General features: G+C 40.8%; 2 gene segments (V, D, J or C); both read left to right on the top strand.

The window, feature by feature from the left end:
* The first annotated feature begins 15,553 nt into the window (after positions 1–15,553).
* Positions 15,554–16,066, top strand: LOC131923905 (immunoglobulin heavy variable 3-72-like). The segment is given in 2 exon segments: positions 15,554–15,629; positions 15,732–16,066. Coding segments are annotated over 2 exon segments (408 nt in total).
* Positions 16,067–20,412: 4,346 nt separating this feature from the next.
* Positions 20,413–20,888, top strand: LOC131923956 (Ig heavy chain V region 441-like). The segment is given in 2 exon segments: positions 20,413–20,458; positions 20,563–20,888. Coding segments are annotated over 2 exon segments (372 nt in total).
* Positions 20,889–21,150: the final 262 nt, after the last annotated feature.

Raw genomic sequence — 21,150 nt, 5'->3', positions numbered from 1 at the left:
CCTTGCTAATGATTATTATTAAGCACAGACACACATAAAATAAACCTGCTGAGTCCATTTAGTGCTGCTCTCAGGTGTATGCAATTAAGGATAACCACTTAGGACAGGAGAAGTTGTGAAGGCCACATTCTCTAAGAAAATTGATTCCTGCTCTACAAGCACCCATTACTTGGCTACAATTCTTTATCTGGAGGTAGCAGCACCCTGTAAAAATTGCCTCTTCTTTGCTGGCATGTCACCAGATGTTTTCATTATTCAGCTGTTGCTTAAATGACCACATTTTTGAGATTTAAGCTTGCATATTTACCTAACATGATGTAATAATTTGGGGAAACTGGATACCACATGAAAACAGACAAATAATTGAAATTAATGCTTCTATCAAGCAGTATGTGAGTCAATTAATAATGTAAATGCTATGGAATTAGAAAACTATAATAAGATACCAAAGAAAGCTTGTGAGAAAGCAAGATGGACAGGAATATTTAGAGTCCTACCTCCAAACAAGAGGAAAACACTAAGGTGTATTGAACATAACCTAAAAAAGGCCTTTAGAAAGTAAATCAATATCTGTGGTTGGTAGGTAGGGTGAGTAGAAAATTTCTTAATAAAAAAACGAAAAAAAAGAAAGTAAATCAATGGTGGATAAAGTAAACAACAAATATGAATGTTCATAAACCAAATTTCAGATAATAGGTAACTATCCAGGGTATTAATCTCCACAGTGGTCAATAACAAAAAAAATTAGATAATCCTGTTAAAGCAAGCTGAAAAATTGAGAAATATGATTCAGTAAATTAAAGCACATGAGACACTTTAGGAGATTGGTTCTCAGTATCCACATATGTGACTCACAGTCACCGGAAACTCGCAATTCAGTACCCTCTTTTGATTTCAACAGGCATGCACACACATACATATGAAATATTCATAAACACACACACACAAATAAAAACAAAAATGAACCTTTCTAAATAAGCTGAATACAAGACTGGATAGTTTCAAAGATGCCATGCAAATGACATAGGAATGGATATAAGATGTTGAGGTTCACTTCACTGAAGAAATGTGAAAGTCACAATGAGAGTTCATGGTACACCTGTTGCACTCACCATCACCGAAACCAGGAAAAGGAAGAACCATGGGCAAGGACCCTGAGAAGAGTCAAGCTTTGAGTTCTGTCAGGGAGGAAGTAAACTCAGAGGGATATTTTCTGTAGCTAGAGTTTTCCTGCCTGGCCCACAGTCAGGACAAATCTCTCTCACCTGCCAGTCCCACAGCTGCTCAGACCCGACCAAGTAAACAGAGACTTATATTGGTTACAAACTGTATGGCCGTGGCAGGCTTCTTGCTAACTTTTCTTACAGCTTAAATTAATCCATTTCTATTAATCTATACCTTGCCATGTGTCTCATGGCTTACCGGCATCTTCACATGCTGTTTGTCATCGTGGCGGCTGGCAGTGTCTCTGACTCAGCCTTCCACTTCCCAGCTTTATTCTCCTCCTTGTCCCACCTATACTTCCTGCCTAGCCACTGGCCAATCAGTGATTTATTTATTGACCAATCAGCAACACACTTGATATACAGACCATCCCACAGCAATTTTCAGTAAAGCACTGTTGTGGAATGCTTTCTTTCAGGGTTACCATTTTGAAATCAGAGTAGCAGTGATTATTGCATAAAACCCTCCCAAGGTGGAACCTGTTACCAGTCCTCAGAGAAGGATGTGGGTGGATTGTCAGGACTCCCACTCATATTCCAGCCACATGCACATTATCCTGTCTGTCAGGATATAGATATCCTTGTCCCAGGAAAGGCTGAGAATGTAGAGTACGAACTGAGGAAACACCATTTGTGCACTTTTCATGAAGTTGTCATGATATAGGGAAGGTTGTTCTGGTGATACATCTGTTTCTGGGTCCCTTTTCTTCTTTTTAAAATGGTTCAATGAACTCATTAGCTCAAAAACTCTGAGTAGGATGAAGTCATTGCATTAATCTTATATTGATTCCTTATGTGGGGCAAATAGACTTTTTTTTTTTATTTTGGCTTTTTAAGACAGGGTTCCTCACTGGAGTCTTGGCTGTCCTGCAACTATCTCTGTAGACCAGGCTGGTGTCAACTCACAGAGATCTACCTGCCTCTGCCTCCCAAGTGCTGAGATTAAAGGCATGTGCCAACACCTCCCAGCTAAATAGACATTTTTAACCACATCTCAGGAAAATTAGCACAAAAATCCTTAAGGGGCTTCTAACAAACCAAAATTAGCATTAATCTATGATCCAGCCATCCTATTTTTGGTATCTATCCAGAGGATATGCAGCAAATCTACATTCTAATCTTTATCTCAACATTTAAAAAAAACATGAAGGGACACTAGGCCACTCAAATATGGAACATGTGGCTCTGGCAGGCCTTGTCCTTCTCCCCAATTCCCTCTGCCTTGCAAAATCAGTTATATTGCATTCCTGAAGCTAGCCCTCAAGGTCTGTTCTCTTATTTGACCAATCACTCCACCTAGGGCTTACTACCAGGGTCCAGCTCTCAAAGTAGTGAAATACAGTAATCCAAAGCCCCCTTTTAGATTATATAATATTTAAAAACTAATACCACTCTGCATTATTCTGCATCTGAAAAACTTTTGGAGGAGCAGTAGATTTTGTGGTTTCATAAGGAGAATAATATTCTGCATGATATTAAAAGTATAAACTATAACCCAGGGTGGATGGAAAGAACTCTAGATAATGAGATACAGGGTAAGACATTCCATATGAAGGTCACAGGGACACAAGATGAGAGAGATTCCATAAAGATAACACCAAATGATCCACAGTATTTGAACCACACTAATGTGACAGAGTGGATTGAATCTGAACATGCTTATATGTGGACCAAATCATAGGACAGCAATAGACAACAGATGAGGAAAAGTTTTGGAGACGAGTGCCTTTTCATCTTCTGACTTCTTGCACTGGACACTCACTTTACTCCACTTTCATGGGCCCCATCATCTTTGCTGCTTCTCTCCTGGTGCCATGGTCAGGGGCTACCTCTTGGCAGGCCTTAGGAGTAGGCAAATGGACCGTGTGGTACACTTGTGTGCATTTCATTCAGGGCACTGGTATGCTCATTTGGGCTTAAAAAAGTTTTGAATCTGCTTCTATGTCTGCCATGAGTCTAAGGTCCATTATGCAGGCAGGGAGTACAGTAAGATGAGCAGCTTCCTGGAGCCACCAGGAGAGCACAATTTGTTGTCCAAGGTACAAGAAGCCAAACAAACCTTGGTGTCCTCATAGAGAACAAATAAATTACCTAGGCATTGCTGTCCTGCCACCCGATGAGGCTGTGGGTGGCATCCTCTGCATCATCTGAGCATTATGATGCTCTCATTTAGGCAGAAGGGGTCTTCATGGTACCACAAGCAGTAAGTAAAGACTTAACATTTCTTTCCTTATCCTTAAATACACACCAAAGTCATCCTTTTGTATCTGGAGCCTGGAGTCTTGTTTTTGTGTGTCCTTATTTTAGCATCTTTACATCCCAGCATAGGTATGGGACAGAGGAGGACACAGCCAATATAGAAGATGCTGGTAAAGCCTACTGTATGTGCCAAGCTCTGAGGAGATGAACCCAGGCCTGTTACAGTTGGGGGAGTCCTCCTGAGGCCACGTAATGCCCACGCTGTTCTGGGAATATCATGTGTCATTCTTATGCTTCACACAATAGACAACTTCATTGACCTGATAAGAAAGTATATTCAGGTACCTTGGCTGTGGGTCTTTCCCAGAATTTTCACTATTGCATACTCTTTAAAGTTAACAAAGAACAATTAGTCCTATGTTCAAGCACAAATCACAGAGGAGGTACAGAACAACCCAGAGATAAATATGCATTCCTAAAGAAGGTCTGGGCTGAGGTTCTACATGCACAGTTTCATAAAGTATGCTGCCAGCCTGTTTCTCAATCCTAAATGAGTACCTACTTCTTTTACTGAAAATCCCTGAGGCTGGGTCCTCAGTTCACTTGTGAAATCTGAGAATATTGGCAGCTGATATATGGAGCAAGTGTAACACTCCCTGGTACAGTGTTGATTCCATGGTACACTATGGTATAAGTTGACTCCAGGGGTGCAGCAAGACCCAGAAGGAGGAGATATACTGTAGGGTAACCAGGATCCTATTCAGAGCAACTATAGGTTTTTCAGGGGTTGAAAGAACACTGATACCCACTTTGAGTCACTGCCTAGGTCCCTGCTTGTGTGATTTCTACACTAGTCTCATAAAAATCAAATTACGATATAAATTTGAGACCAGTTGGGACAATGCAAGTACTAGACAGAGCTAATAATAGATAAGGCAGATAAATTCCTCTAACACCTTTAACCCAGTTTTAGTTATGTCTGTGTGTATGTGTGTGTGTATTATACGAAAGATTGTTGTGCATTAGAGTGAAGTCTTGCTATCATATGCTCTCTACAGTGACCATTGTCCAAATGATCCCAAAAGATTCTGGCCAAGTTGCCAGAGCTTCAGCATGAGGCTAAAGTGTTAGAAGGTAGACAGGTAACAGGGTTGTTGATCTCTGGATTTCCTACTGCCCTCGCTTGATGAGCCTCTGCATTGAACTTCAGGTTAGCCCAAGCAAGTCACTGTCTAAGACAAGGTTTCAGTAAGAAGCTTGTGTGCTGCTCTCCAAGACCAGGGCACAACCATGTTATAATTTCCTAGACAATTGTGACCAAATTCCCTTAGAGTCCAGACAAGAGCATCTCTGATCACCAGACTGGACTGCAGAGACCTTGGGACTCACTAGGCACAACTGAAGTCAGATTACCAGGTGTGGATGCTAAGCGGGAGGGGTACTTTTAGTTAGGTTTATATTGCTATCATAAAATAACATAACTAAAGCAACTTGGAGAGAAAATATTTTATTTCTACTTACAACTTTCAGGTCATGTGCCATCACTGAAGGAAGAAAAGGCAGAATCTTGAAGTAGGTGTTAAACTGGAAACCCTGCAGAAATGGAGCTAAAGGGTTTGGTTCCTATGGCTTGCTCAGCCTGTTTTCTTACAAACTCCATAACAACATACCCAGAGATTGCTCCACCCACAATTGACTGGACTCCCACAGATCCATCATTAATCAATAAAATACATTATAAGATTGTATTTTATTATCTACAGAATGATCTTAAGGAGACATTTTTAATTGAAATTTCTTTTCTCTTAGATGTTTCTAGATTGTGTCAATTTGACTACACACTAGACAGGGCTTCTTCCCAGGGTATAAATCATCTTCCTTCCTTCCTTTTTTTCTCTCTCTTTCACTTCCTTCCTCTTCCGTTCCTTCCTCCTTCTTATACTCTACAGCAGGCAGAACAGGGGGATTCTTTTCTGTCTGAATTATCTTCCTTCCTTCCTTCCTTCCTTCCTTCCTTCCTTCCTTCCTTCTTTCCTTCCTTTTTTCCTTCCTTTCTTCTTTCCTTCCTTTCTGTACACTAGGAAGACTGCAGAGCCATTGATATTTGGTTAACCATTATATTTGGTTATTGATCCAGTTTAGCTTCTGTTATTGTGACAAATATCATGGCCAAATACATCTTGAGGGAAAAATGTATATTTTATCTTACGAGTTATAGTCCATCATCGAGGGAAGCCAAAACCTAAGGCAGGAGTCTGAAGACAAGGACTGAAATAGAGACCATAAATGAACACTGATTACCATCTTACTCAGACAGCTTTCTTACATAGCTCAAGACCGCCTTCATTGGGATGGGAACACCCACAATAAGCTGGATCCCTGACCCTAAATATCACTTAAGAAAGTGCCCCCACAATGTGTAAAAGCCAATACAATGGAGACAGTTCTTCAGTTGAAGTTCTATATTCCAAGGTGTGTCAAGCTGGCAGCCATTATTATCCATTATAGCCAGAATTTTGGATTTCTAATAGATTTGGGCAACTTAGATATATGAGGTGAGAAGGCAAGAATCCATTGATTAGTCACAAGGGACAGAATTCTGATAGAGACCCTGGTGCTACCATTGAGATATTTAGCCCTGGTCTTAATTGTACTAATTGTGATAGATGTGAGGTTGAGTGTTGTTACATCAGAGTATATGGAACAGTAGATCAGTATCCATGGACAAGGTTGAGAAATAGTGGATAAGACATATAAGTCTATGATACTGAAGAGTTCCTCTTCAAGGGGAATAAAAAATTTACTAGAAACAAATTTTGGGGGTTGGGAAACTGAATTTATCAAGACCTTCTTTTGGCTTTAGTTGTCTCTGGGTAAGAAACACAAGCATGGATCATTTACTAAGTGTCCATGGCAATAACAATGGTACTTTCATTGAATAATCAGCAGTTCACAACCCTGAGACTCATACTTGAGAAATGTCTCAGGTATGTCCAGCTAATATCAGAGGTGTCCCATGGGTCCTACTGGTCACTGATGTGAGTTGCACAATAGTCTCTAGTGATCTCTGCTCAAGCCTAATGTAGCCAGGATGGACTCTATGTACTCAACAAACATTTTCAGAATCAAAAACACTTCTTACCATGAGGAGAGTCATGTAGGTCGTGGACCATTCAATGTGCTTCATGCTGAACAGCCTGGTGGTAGAGACCTGAATCTCAATGAGAAGAAGCCAGTCTTCACAAAGCTCAGGGAAAGGATCTGAGATGCATTTCCTTAGATAGTGTTAGGACTTGGAACTCAGTGCTCTGCTGTTTGACTCAGAGTCTTTTACTCTGGATCAGGTCTTGATAAGAACACTGTGCCATCTCATGAATATGCAAATAACTTGAATTTGTGTGGGCTAATACAGCATTATCCATAACACCCAGCAAACCAGGACTATCCTCATCTCCACAGTTCCTGAGAACAGATATCCTCACTGTGTGCTGGAGCTGGAACTTCTTCCTGGTAGCAGCAGTAACTGGGACTACTCAGTCCCAAATCTGAGGATAGGCTAGAGACTCAGGTGACAGTACCATCCAGGTTGCTTCCCTTCATCGTTGTCCATTGTAAGATCTAATTGTATCACTCTAGGCTGAGACGGTGAGGTCTGGTTCCTCAGTGAAGGTGTCCTGTGAAACTTTTGGCTATAGTTTCTCACTGCGTATTATATGAGCTGCTTGAAGCAGAGGCAAGGATGGGGCATGAGTAGATGGGGGCTATCAATTCTCTCAATGGAACACAAGCTAGGCACAGAAGTTCCAAGGATGCATCTCCATGACCAGGAACACATACTCCACCACAGCCTACATGGAACTCAGCAGCCTGACATTTGAGGATTCAGGTGTCTATTAATGTGCAAGGCACAGTGCGGCAATGCATATTCTGGATGTGCCAGAAAACCTGAAGGAGCAGGAAGCTTCTCTGGGTCTGAAATGGCAGAGACAGTTAAACTGATGACTTTCTGCAAAACTGAGGTTACGTCATTAAGGAAAAGAACAAAAATCAATAAATTCACTCTCCATTCATGAGTAATTTTCCCAGTCACTTAACATGCAAGATGCAGAATTCAGAGTTCCCAGTTAATAAAGCTGTACCAAACACATATATGTTAGAGTTAATGCTAGCATATGTTTCTATCAAAATTGAATCAGTGATAGTGATCAGAAGTGTTTCACTACATATTAAATCAAGGTGCAATTCCCATGAGAGAGCCAAGATTGCTATTGAATTATAATGTAAATTAGAACCATAGGTATAATTTATGTTCGTAAGAATCGTTTCAGAGATTCACAATTGTTCAATTATCCTTATTTATAGGCTTCATGACTCTAACATTCTCCCAGAAATCAAAAGCTTGTTACAGAATGTAACAGCTCTAATTATTATCTTGAGTGAAAACTAGGACTTGAATATATCAAGCTGTCCTGTGAAGGACTTTCTTGATTATATTTATTGATGTTAGAAGGCCCACCACAAAAAGGCAGCATCATGTACTGAGCTTGGGGACATTGACTGTGTAAGGGTAGAGAAGGGCTGAGCACAAATAAGCATTCATATATTCATTCTCTCTCACCTTGTGACTGTGTCTCCGACTAGGTCCTTCTTGTTTCTGCCTTGACGTTCACATTCATGCACAGTTTCATGGAATCATAAAATAAACATTCTTCCCTAGATTTCTTTCTGTTACTGCTTTTTCACAGCAATAGAAATGAGGTAAAAACACGGAATATCTACCTACACTAACACATAATCATATCCCACAGCCAATGCATTGCATGTTTACATACACCCTCGGAATTCAGAAGAGGGCATTCTGTTGCTTCAACTCTAGAATATAGCATTCAAATATACATGGTATAGACGATTTAGATAGAACAAAGTGACCAGAAACCAGGTCTGGGGGTTAACAATGAACTGTGGGTTCACTGAAACCTTTCAGAAATAAACTTATTAATATATATCTTGTTAGGTATCCAGATCAATGGAAATGGTTTAATAGTAGTTCTCAGGACAAAGATCCAGTTTTAGGAGATGAGTAGAGAACATGTCTCTCACGTGATCTCTCAGAAAAACCCAGTTGTCCTCAGTACCACTGCCATTCCCTCCAACAGACAGCAAGGAAAATACTTGTCCTGTGTAAATAACCAGGGCACAGGAATGACTGGGTAGACTGGAAGCACTCTTGCTGCCCACAGTTCAAGGGTCACTGCTACCATGGTGAAATGTTTCATTTATCAGGATCCATAACCAGTGACATCATACTATGGCCATTAATGACAAGAATTTTTAATGTGTATTGAAGAATCACATTATCACTATATATTGTAAATTCCCACAGTTCTCAATCTTCTTGCAACTTAATCTAAACATTTCCTTCATGCTGCTTTTATTGTTTATTTCATGGCAAGAGTCTTAGGAATGGAAAGAGTTATGAGAGTTGCAAGGACATGGTGTTAAATTTTCCCATTTTCTCAATGACATTGCAGTGAATAGAGGAGAATATTAATTATGCAATTTTTGAATGTGTGATCTTGTAATATTTAGGTTCATTTACAGGAAAGTGTGATAATTTAGTTTCCCCACATATTGATTTCTCCTAGATAACACTAAAATGATATAATATTTTAGTGTATCCCATTCCTAAGAAATGAGATTGAAACTACAGAAAACATGCATGTCCATTTTTGTAAACATATTCTCAGGTCAGTCTAGTACATACCTGAGAGAACCATTATTGAGTAACATGATCAGAGTACATGCAAGTTTGTACCAACTCCAGTAATTTCTATGAAGAGAAAACCACTCTACTAGTCCCATCATCATGTGCTCAGGAGACTATATCTCAAAGGAGGCTGGCTATATAGAGGAAATTCAAGGTGTGTGTCCTTTATTTGTACCATTCAGCAGGCAGACTGACTCTGGAGTGACATATTAGAAGCAAAGTCCCCTACAAGAGCAACTCTGCTGCAGGAGGTACCCATGGGTCACCAGGTGGGGCTCACAGCACACCCTGGCAGATACTTGAGGAGTAGATGCAGAGAGGGCCCAGCAAGAGTTTCCAGACTCCATCAGGATTCCTTTCTCTCAATAAACTACATTTAACCCAGTTAACCAAATGAAACCCTAAGAGAAACCATACCCTAATGCTGTGGGATAGTCTGTATGTCAAATTGCTCTGGTCAATAAATAAAACACTGATTGGCCAGTGAGCAGGCAGGAAGTATAGGCGGAACTAACAGAGAGGAGAAAAGAAAGAACAGGAAGGCAGAGAGACACTGCCAGCCGCTGCCCCGACAAGCAGCATGTAAAGATGCCGGTAAGCCACGAGCAACGTGGCAAGGTATAGATTTATAGAAATGGGTTAATTTAAGAACAGTTAGCAAGAAGCCTGCCATGGCCATACAGTTTGTAAGCAATATAAGTCTCTGTGTTTACTTGGTTGGGTCTGAGCGGCTGTGGGACTGGCCGGTGACAGAGCTTTGTCCTGACTGTGGGCCAGGCAGGAAAACTCTAGCTACACCCTAATGAGTTGTAATGTTTTCCCTGGAGGACCCAAAGCAAAAGTAACTATGGATCACTTTAGATATTTTCTGAAACCTAAGTCCCTCTCTTGAGAATTCCGCAGAAACAGAAATGCCACAGTCTACATAACTATTTAGTTCTCCAAAAAGACTTTTCCTCTCATAGTATAATAAATTCCTCAATTGAAAAATTAAGAAACAGGGTATTCATCAGTCTGATCTCTGGCTTTAGCTAGTAGTCCAGGCTGGGGTCATCCTTGGGGATTCCTGGCAACTTCCCTAGTACTGGGTTTCTCTCTACCACCATGATATCACTCTCTATCATGGTATCTCTTTCATTGCTTTCGCCCTTCCTCCCTGTTCCAGCTCAACCATCCCATTCCCTTATGTTCTCATTCCTTATCCCCTACCCTCCATTGCCCACCCCTCCTCATCACAGTACTTTTCTCCAATGACTGATGGAAGCAGATGCAGAGATCCACAGCCACATCACTAGACAGAGCTCAAGGAGTCCAGTCAAAGAGAAAGAAGAGGGATTTTATGAGCAAGTGCATTAGGATCATGATGGGGGAAACTGCAGAGATGACCAAACCAAACTAGAGGGAACACATGAAAGTTAGATCAATGGCTGTGGAGCCTACATGGGACTGGACTAGGCCCTTTGCATGGCAAGACAATAGTGTAGTTTGATCTGCTTGGGGGCCCCCTGGTGGTAGGATCAGAATTCATCCCTGGTTCATGAGTGGACTTTTGGAGCCCACTCCCTATGATGGAACCTCATGCAGCCTTGAGGCAGGAGGCCTTGCCTTCTTGTGAGTGGGAGTGGGCTTGGGTTGGGAGGGGGAGGCTGGGCAAGGCAGGAGGAGGGAAGAAGGGGATCTTTGATTGGTGTGTAAAATAAATGAAAAAATTTTCTTAGTAAAAAAAATAAATTAAAAAAAAATCAAGAAACAATCTTTACTTGAGGAAGGGACCAAAGATATGTCAACTCTTTATAGTGAAACTCAATCCACAAACACTGAGGAAGTCTCATATCCCCAGAGAGACTAGATAATGGTGAGATATGACCACCTGCTGTGATGGAAGACACAGTGAGAAGACTTCAGTGTGAGTCCAAAACAAACCTTCCTGATGTATGCCCAAGATCTACAGGGAGATATCAACACTTACAGAGGACAAGGTTTGCCAAAAGATGGTACAGTCATCCTCAATTTCCTCTCTGTTGTAAGGGCAGGATTCCCAATTCGATGTTCCCCAGAGATCCACTTCAGAGTTTTCAGTCTGTAAGATCTGTGTTGTCACTGAACATGAAGTGTACTGGTTTGATTGTGATACTTGTTTTAATTTGAATGTTTACCACAAGATAAAAGAGCATAAAATAACTTACTCACACATATTAGGAAAGAAATGTGTCTTTCATGGTCACTGGGGTAAGATGTGAAGAAACACAAGGATCATGGGCAGACTAATCATTCAAGTGACTAAAGGAAGAGCCTCATAGGAATTTTGTGATTAGTACAGTGTTTGTTATTATTACAGTACAGGGTGGAAGAGAGAGGACAAGAAGAAGAGTACTAGGGATAGATAATGCTTACATGGTCTAAAAGTACATATCAAAATGTGTAACTGTAATACTGTCCTTCAGAGATCCACTTTTTAAAATGTAAATTCCCCAATTGAAACACTATTGGAGAACTGCTAAGATTTTATTGTACTTTATAGTATATAATTTTCATCATGCATATTGATCCAATTCTCTTTCACTATCCATCAGTTGACTGACAGCATGCCAGGCTTTATAACTGATGCATAATTAACAGCACAGTGATGAACAAGTGCATATGGGATTTCTATTATGAGCCACCTGTAATTTATTTAAATTATAATAATTATTTATTTATTTGTAATTATAACTATAAATAAATTATAGGTGGTAATTATAAGTTCTCCTCCACGATCTATGACTGAACTAACACTGGGTAGTTGGCCAGGAATGATGTCCTTCTCATTGTGAGGTCTTTAAGCCCGAAGGGTCACTTTATAACATCTAACAATATAAGTATTCCTAATTTGGATTTCACTAACTTTTCCAGATCTCTATTTCACATTATCATATGCTTTTATTGTTGTTCAAGATTAGCTTTGAATAATTTCATGTGTGCAGACATGGAAGAGAAACATCTTTTCACATGAAATCCCGAAGTTTCCCTTCATGTTTCCATCTCAATAAGTGCACATAGAGCATATTACCTATATTTTGGTCAGTGTCTCTGTCTTTATTGTACTCCATATTTTACTGAGAGTTACCAGGTCCAAGTTATATTCTGTCTCCTAGCCAAGACCATCCACAGCTCTCTGTATAGACAGCAGGCTTGCTGACCCATTGTTCTACTGCATTAGTTGAGAGTCATGCATATATGATGTCACCAAGGTTTATGGGAATATACTTACTGATGGCCTCCTGAGAGATCTCTGTCTCACAGTCTGTTACCTATATGCACTGCAAAGCAGATTTCTCCAGCTCTGACAGTTTCCCATCTGACATGGCTCCTCTCACATACAAGAGCACCCTCAGGTTGAGAGCTGATTGGGATGTTTATTTTCCTGTCAGTACATTTATTTTCCTCCTGGGATTTATTGTCACTGTTCATCATTATCCTTACTTATCCTCTGAGCCTTTCCAAAAGATCACTAGGGAAGCAGGAAATGTCTCCTGCACCAGGTAAGGGTGGACAGAAATTTCTTGTGCTCCAAGGCCTGGTGTCCTCCCACTGTCCTCTATGAAACATAAAGTGTCAACACCATCATGAACTCTCTTGTTCAAATATAAACCATAGAGTCAGAATAGAAAGGGAAGAGTGGTTCTGTTATCTGCGAATTCAGGGGAACCATCAACAGAAAGACTAAAAATGATATGAATGTTGGGTAGTTGTTAGATTTGAACTGACTGGACCCACGCAAGGTTCATAGTGCTGACTTCATTTGGGGCAGCCTGTATTTCACAAAGAGAATGAAAGCTTCCATCTTTCACAGAATTTCATTTTATGCCTGCCCTGATGCATCACAGGAACACAAGATACCTGGGACAACCTTCCTGACCTGTACAGAAATGTTGAGAGAGTATAAAACTGTCTACAGACATTTCAGAGCAATCCCTACATGGGAGTTAGATTATTCAATTGGATACCACATTCTGTCAAAGTAAACACAAAGGGTCAGAGTCTGATATTGTTTCCAAATGATATCATGTTCATATGATGAATAATATTGCTAAATATTTTTGCCATTAGACAACAAAAGTAAAACCAAAATAAATTAGTTATGCAGATCCTGAGGAACAGGTGCACAGAGGCCAGCAAGGGTGTTTTTTGACTCTATTTAGAGATTCTTCCTCTCATTTAACCACATACAAGGCTCAGGAGACAATTTCCTATGACAGTTAGAAGCCTACCTTAAAAGGATACATGATCTGACATGGAGAAGTTCTGTTAGTTCCTAAAATCTATGTCACTCTCCTGGGGATGGTGCAGTCACAGAAATGACCCAGTTCAAAGGCCCTCCCAATCACCCTGAAGACAGTTTATCTCATAATAGAATGAATTCCTCTACTGGAAAACTAGGACCCAACTCACCGCCATCAATATAGTGTCATGTCCTGGCGGGGGCAGGACTGGAGAGATGGAAGGACATCAGAGCAGGTCCCTAGAGTGGAGGCTCTAGATTTCTCTCCACCTTTTGCTATTCACAGACTTGGTTCCTTTATTACTTTCAAAATGTATAAAACTAGTGACTTGCTGTATAGGAATACTACAAGAAACACAGTCCTCACCAGACTAATAATTAATACAAACATAAATGTTCAAATTTTTAGAAGATATTTACAGAAAAATAATAGTGAATAGAATTTACATATCATTGCTTTCAATTCTGGGTATCACACACCAGTCACTTTGCATGAATCAACAATAAGCTACAAACTTGAAATCAATTTTTTCAACTTAATATCTATATTCAACATTTATAAAACTTTGCTAATTCTTCTAAAATTATCAAAATTGTATTATACTGGCATCTGTGGCAAAAAACAATAAAATAATACTTGAATTATTTCAGAAATACATAATAAAAAATAAAAAATAAATTTTAATAAAAGAAATACATAATAATAGGTAGTTTTTCAATTCTTTCCCCATTATTCAATTTTATCTCTTTCATTTGTTCTAGACACTCATATGTCTAATATTTACACCAGAAAACTCATTATACAATAGCAGGAAATGCATACAAGGCCTCCCTTTGCTCATGAAAACCAGTCCATCTCTAACCCTGCAGCTCTTGCTGAGGAGCCCAGCTATAGATTCTAAGGTTTTCTCACTCAGTGATAGCACTGGATGAGAACCACTCACCAAGAAGTTGCATGTGAGAGGAGATTTCCTTGTTGTTTTAAATTTTTTATTTTTATTTTTTTGAGAATTTCTTAACCAGAGTACTGTACCCATCAATATCTCCACTCAAATTCTTCCCATATCCACTCTCACTCACTTTTCAAATTCTTGACTTCTTCCACTTTGATTAATACTTTTCCAGTCATTTTCTCTCTATTTTTTCTCTCTTTCCCCCCTCTCTTTGTGTCTCTGTAGTGTGTGTCTGTGTGTAATGTTGAGCTCAGTTGGTAGTGAGACAAAGGCAAGTCCTTGAGGGTCCAGAGAGCAGAAGGATATGTCATGGGAGAAAACAGGCTCACTGGGTGTACTTTGTGATGGGGAAGAGCAGGTCTATATTCTAGGTGGGCTAGATCAGCCCTTGAGGAGCTAAATGGTAAATACAGGTCTTCAGAATGTGTTTTTATCATTGTTCAAATAATCTCAGATAGTATAGTAGTTCTCTTATCTGGGAGGGATCAATCAGAGAACTTTATGTCTGATATACACTACTACTGAGCTATGGTGTTGGCCACATTTTGCTAATTGAATTTAAGCTATAGAGTCATTATTCACTGAGCCTTGTACAACAGTTCTTAAATGATTATATTTTAGTTTTCCTTATCTGAATTTCCTATGAAATTATTTAATAATTTAAGCAAAGACAGGAGAAGAGTTTACAAATACAGAGCATAAGACAGTAAGGCTGAAAACTTACATTTCTATGTTAAAACATAAATTCATACTAAGCAAATTTTCTCTTTTTTTCATTCCTTCTTTCATCTCTATTCTTTTTACAAACAGTTACATATAGACCAAGCATAACTCAAATCATTGATTCTCCTTGCATATTATTCAATATTGGGAATGAACATAGAGCTTCAGGAATGCAAAATAATACTCTGTCAACTAAGCTGTGTCCCAGGACAATAAATGATACTTCGATGCTATACATGCCATTCTGTTCTTTATTTCATCTCAGACATCTGCATCATGATTTGTCTTCACTAAGGCTCCTGCCCCTGAGCTCATGATATAGCAGGAAGATATGCAAATTATGTTCCCCTCTGCTCATGAAAAGCAACCCTGACCCTCAAGCTCTAACAGAGGCACCCAGCTCTGTACTCACAGGTCCTCCAATTCAGTGATGATTACTGAACACAGAACATCCAACATGGAGTTGGGACTGATCTGGGTTTTACTTATTGCCCTTTTAAATGGTAATTTATAGATAAGGAGAGACACTGTGTGTGTGAGTGGATGTGAGTGAGAGGAACAGTGGACATTTGTGAGGGTTTACTGACGTGATTCTCTGTTTGCAGGTGTCCAGTGTGAGGTGCAGCTGGTGGAGTCTGGGGGAGGCTTGGTGCAGCCTGGAAGTTCCCTAAAACTCTCCTGTGCAGCTTCTGGATTCACTTTTAGTAACTACTGGATGGACTGGTTCCGCCAGGCTCCAGGGAAGGGCTTGGAGTGGGTTGGTGTAATTAAACACAAACCAGATAACTATGCAACATTCTATGCGGAGTCTGTGAAAGGCAGATTCACCATCTCAAGAGACGATTCCAAAAGCAGCCTCTACCTGCAAATGAACAGCTTAAAAGTCGAAGACACCGCCATTTATTACTGTACTATAGACACAGTGAGAGACCTTCAGTGAGAACCCTGACACAAACCTCCCTGCAGCAGTGCTCAGAACCAGCAGGGGGAGCAGAGAGCACATGAAGAAAAGGGACCTTGCAGGAACAAACAGGTTCAGATATAATTGAATTCTGGTTTTTGTGGTCACAGCTGTCACCCCATATCCTGACTCCTTAGAATGTTCTCCATTTATATGAAATGTGAATTCTATGATAACAGATTCCTGTTTTACCTCAATATAAAATATATACACTACACAGTCTAACATGTATTATGATGTAAAATAAAATCAACTCTAATAGCAGAAATTACTCTGGTGAGATCAAAGGACCAAATACTAAGGAAGAGCTGCAGTGTTTTTGATGATTTTTCCCTCAAGAGATTCAGGGCAAAGCCTCACTGGTATTTCGATTATGAGAGTGTTTGGAATTAGTGGTATCATGAGGGAGGTGAGTCCACACTCAGTGACCCACATCCCTAACAGGTCTCACGTCTTTCTGCTTTCCCCGAGAACTATGCACAGATATGACCCGATTGTATTTCTAGCTGATTCAGTTACTTATAACTTTCATCATCACACCTCCCATTCCACTTCGTTCATCTAACTTCCAGGCTTTGTTCTAAACAGACGTGAGCCACTTACTTTAACTCAGCTGAGGCCTAGGCTCTAACTCTGTGGGGACTTGGGGAAGGTTGTTAGTGAATAAAAAAAAAAGAAGAAACAAAAATTAAAGGGACATGACTGGTCCCAGTTAAGGTGGAGGAGAAAGTTTATTATAAATATGTGGGAGAGCATAGCCAGAGTCAGGAGCTTCTGGGAGAGTCCAAAATGGACTCACTTGAGGATTAGGGGGAGGGAGAAGGAGAGAGGAGAGGGTGGAAAAAGATGAAGCAGCCAAGAGGCCCAAAAGAGAGATGAAAAGGACCAGGTAACTAAAATGGTTGGATTAATGTGGTACATTTACAAAGCGGAGAATCACTCAACTGTAAAATATAATGACATCATGAAATTTGCAGGCAAATGGATGGAACCAGAAAAAAAAATTCCTGAGTGAGATAACCCAGATCCAGAAAGACAAACATAGTAGATACTCATTCATAAAAGGATATTAAACATAAAGCAAAAGATAACCAGGCTACAGTCCACAAACACAGAGAAGCTAGGTCACAAGGAGGGTCCTAAGAAAGGCATGCATGGGACCCCTGAGAAAGGAGAAATGGATAAGTTCTCCTGAGTAAATCGGGAGTGTGTGGGTTAGGAAGAGTTGGTAAGAGGAGGTGGCAAGGGAACATGAGGGAACAGGATGGTTGAGTTGGGGAAGGGACAGAGAAGGAGAGAAAGGAAAGAGGTATCTGTATAGAGGGGGCCATTATGTGGTTAAGGAGAAACCTGGTGCTAGGGAAATCCTCAGAAATCCACAAGGATGACCCCAGCTAAGACTCCAACCAATAGTGGAGAGGGTCCCTGAACTGGCCTTCCCCTCTAATCAGATTGATGACTACCTTAATTGTCATCATAGAACCGTCATCCAGTAACTGATGGAAGCAGATGCAGAGATCTACAGCCAAGCACTGAGTAGAGTTCCTAGAGTCCAATCAAAGAGAGGGAAGAGGGAGTATATGAGCAAAGGGGTCAAGACCATGATGGGAAAGCCTACAGACAGCTGACACAAGGACTGACCACTGGGGAACCTGCATGGGACCGAACGAGGCCCTCTGAATGTGGGTGACAGTTCTGTGGCTTGGGCAGTTGGTGGGGCCCCTGGCAGCAGGACCACAACTTATCACTAGAGCACCCCTATGGAGGGATAACTTGCTCAGGCTAGATATAGGGGAGAGGGGCTTGGTCCTGTCTGGACTTGATATGCCAGACTTTGTTGACTCCCCATGGGAGGTCTTACCCTCTCTGAGGAGTGGATGGAGGATGAGGGAAGGTGGGGTAAACAAGAAGAGGGGAGGTAGGGGGAACTGTTGTTGGTATGTAAAATGAAAAAAAAAACCATTTAAATAAACAAAATAAAGTATGATAAAATAATAAAACAGTTGGATTATATACAGAAGAGCAGCTGGGGGAGAGAAGCCCAGGCTTTGAGTGCCAGCCAGGAGAGCCCTGTAACAGGTGTGGACTGAGGGATGTAGGAAGAACCTGGTGGCCAGTTTCTGCTTTAATATTTTAAATAGGCATGTCAGCCATTCGTCACAGGTTTGAAACTTAACATCCCAGCCTTTTTGTTGATAATAAATAAATGATAAGGAGCAATCATTTATGTGCAATCTTCTCTATGACTACTTCCTGTTGACATTGAGGCATTATTGTTGGGTAGGGCCAAAAGAGGCTGGAATGATGGCCCAGCCCAGCAGGCTTTTTTATTACCTGACCAGGCTGTAAGGAAACGTCTAGGGACATATAGGAACCAGCTGGAGCAATTTGTAAGGCAGGACCACCTGGAGATAGTCACTTTGAAGTTGACCCAGGATGCAGATTTTGAGGGAACACCTGGAACTGACTAGTTGAGGGCACAGTCTGCAGTTTATTTGAAATCTCGTGGGACAGGTAGAACAGGGAGAAAAAGTAAAATAAGGAGTTTAGGGTAAAATTTTATCTGGGTGTACATTTGAAACTTTTAAGCTCATAGTCCTGGTAATTGAGTGAGGGAAAACCCAAGGCCAGGGCAGCAGAGAGAGAGAGAGAGAGAGAGAGAGAGAGAGAGAGAGAGAGAGAGAGAGAGAGAGAGAGAGACTTGCTTGGGTTTGTCTTAGATTCCTAGAAGTGTGGTTAGGTACTTATCATCAAGTTAATTCTTTTTCAGATGTTTATTGCTGAAATGTTCATATACTCCTGTTTTTCTCATTTACATTTTGGGGTCCCAAGGCAGAAACTCTGACTTCCCATGTTGCCTCTCTTCTCTCTTTTTTCAAAATTACATTTTAAGTTTGCTGCTCTTTATTGCAGGGGACCTTGGACTAACGGTGAGCAATGCTGCCTTCTGTGGATGAAATCTTCCAGATTCTTCCCTTTGACTCTCTCTTGCAGCAGAATTTGCTTCCAACAGGTTCAGCCACTTTATGCTACAACATTTATACAATAATCTGAGTATCTGAATCTTGTTAAGTTGGAGCTTCCCAGTAATACCATTAATCCTCAGCTTCTGTCCTGTGCAGAATTCCATGAGCTGACTCACATTCTAGTCTGCTTTGCTCATGTTGCTAAAGAATGAGACCAACACTGTTCTCTAATGACATCCCAAAGCTCAGCTAGTTTATCTACAATGCTGGAAACTGGAGCCAATTTGATTTGAATAACCAATTTAACAGATAAAAAAATGTTTTATTCATTGCCCTGTTAGCATGTCAGTCACCATAGAAGCAGGGATGGCTGGATAAAAAGCACTCTGGTGTCATTCAGGATGAATCGTGTTGAGTAAGAAGTCAGATCGAAGTCCATCCTTACTGTCCATCCTCATGATCTCTAGAAAGTGAAAACAAGCTTAGGGACTCCAGGTAAGATCAGGAGAAGTAACTGCCTGGAATAGAGCATGAAAGAGACAGAGTAAGAAAAGTGACGGGGAGGTATGTTGAGAGTGAGGCTGTCCTTCTGGGGGGCCTTCTGGGGGCCTATGCTGGAAGGCCTATGTGGAGGAAATGCTGATCTCAAATGCTGAGCTGGACACTGAAATTCAAGTATCAGCCACTCCCTATTTCTACTGGACACAGAGATAAACATGCAGTGAAAGGAGGACTAAATTAAACAACAACAGGAATTTCACACTCCTGGGTACACACACACACACACACACACACACACACACACACACACACACACGGACAAGGCTTCTCTAGTTTCCTAGCTGAACTCTGGAATGCAGGCATATCATGATCTCAACACAGAAAGGAAGTTTCCAAGCTTAGGAGGAAGCTGCACTTGGCGATTGTTATGTCCATCAGGGCAGAAGCCCTCACAGTGAGAAAGAAGAGCTCCCAGAATATGTACCAAAACAATGCCTACTGCCTTCTGTAATGCACGATATGGAGATTAGGGTTGAAATTAATACTAAAAGGCATATTTTGTTTGCAAATATAAAATGAAAGAAATGACAGTATGTAACAAAGAAAAATAACTTATTATGATGCAACATTTTTCAACCATTCTCTTTATTGCCAGACTCCAGCAGCACCTTTACAAATAAATTAGAACATGCCATCTCTAAGTTCTAAGAGCTTGTTATATAGCAAGAAGACATGCAAATAAGGCCTCTCTCCTGTCCACAAAACAAGCAAAGCACTGACCCTGATGCTCAGGCAAAGGAAATCAGCACTATCCCAGGTCTCCTCATTCAGTGATCAACACTGAACACAGATCATACCATGGGTTTCGGGCTAATTTGGGTTTTCCTTGTTGCTCTTTTAGAAGGTAATTTATAGAGAAGAATAGATACTGAGTGTGTTAGTGGAAATGATTGACACAGATACTGAGCTTGTATGGCAATTTACTGACAGGATTTTCTGTGTTTGCAGGTGTCCAGTGTGAGGTGCAGCTTGTGGAGTCTGGGGGTCACCTGGTGCAGCCTGGGGGGTCCCTGAGACTCTCCTGTTCAGCCTCTGGATTTACTTTTAGTAATAACTGGATGGAATGGGTCCGCCAAGCTCCAGGAAAAGGGCTGGAGTGGGTTGGAGAAATTAATAAAGATAGCAGTACCATCAACTATGCACCATCCGTGAAGGACCGATTCACCATCTCCAGAGACAACGCCAAGAACACTCTGTACCTGCAAATGAGCAGTGTGAGATCTGAGGACACCGCCACTTATTACTGTGCTACAGGCACAATGAATGGACTTTAGTATAAACCCAGACATAAACCTCACTGTGAGGCCACTCGGGGCCACCAGGGGGCGCACAGCACCCAGAACACAGATTCGGCCCAGGAGATAACGCAGACATGATCCTCTTAGGTGTCTGGTCTGCATTTTGTTATTTTACAGTTTCATGAGCATTCTCTCTAAATGTTCTGAAATGATCCACCATCCTCAAAACACTAGATGTTCTTCTTGTACTATTTTAAAAATATGAGGTGCAGTCCCCGTTAACAAAACGCAAACTGAC

Source organism: Peromyscus eremicus, chromosome 14, assembly GCF_949786415.1.
Source record: "Peromyscus eremicus chromosome 14, PerEre_H2_v1, whole genome shotgun sequence".
Taxonomy (NCBI): Eukaryota; Metazoa; Chordata; class Mammalia; order Rodentia; family Cricetidae; genus Peromyscus; species Peromyscus eremicus.
This window is presented reverse-complemented; position numbering and strand designations above follow the sequence as displayed.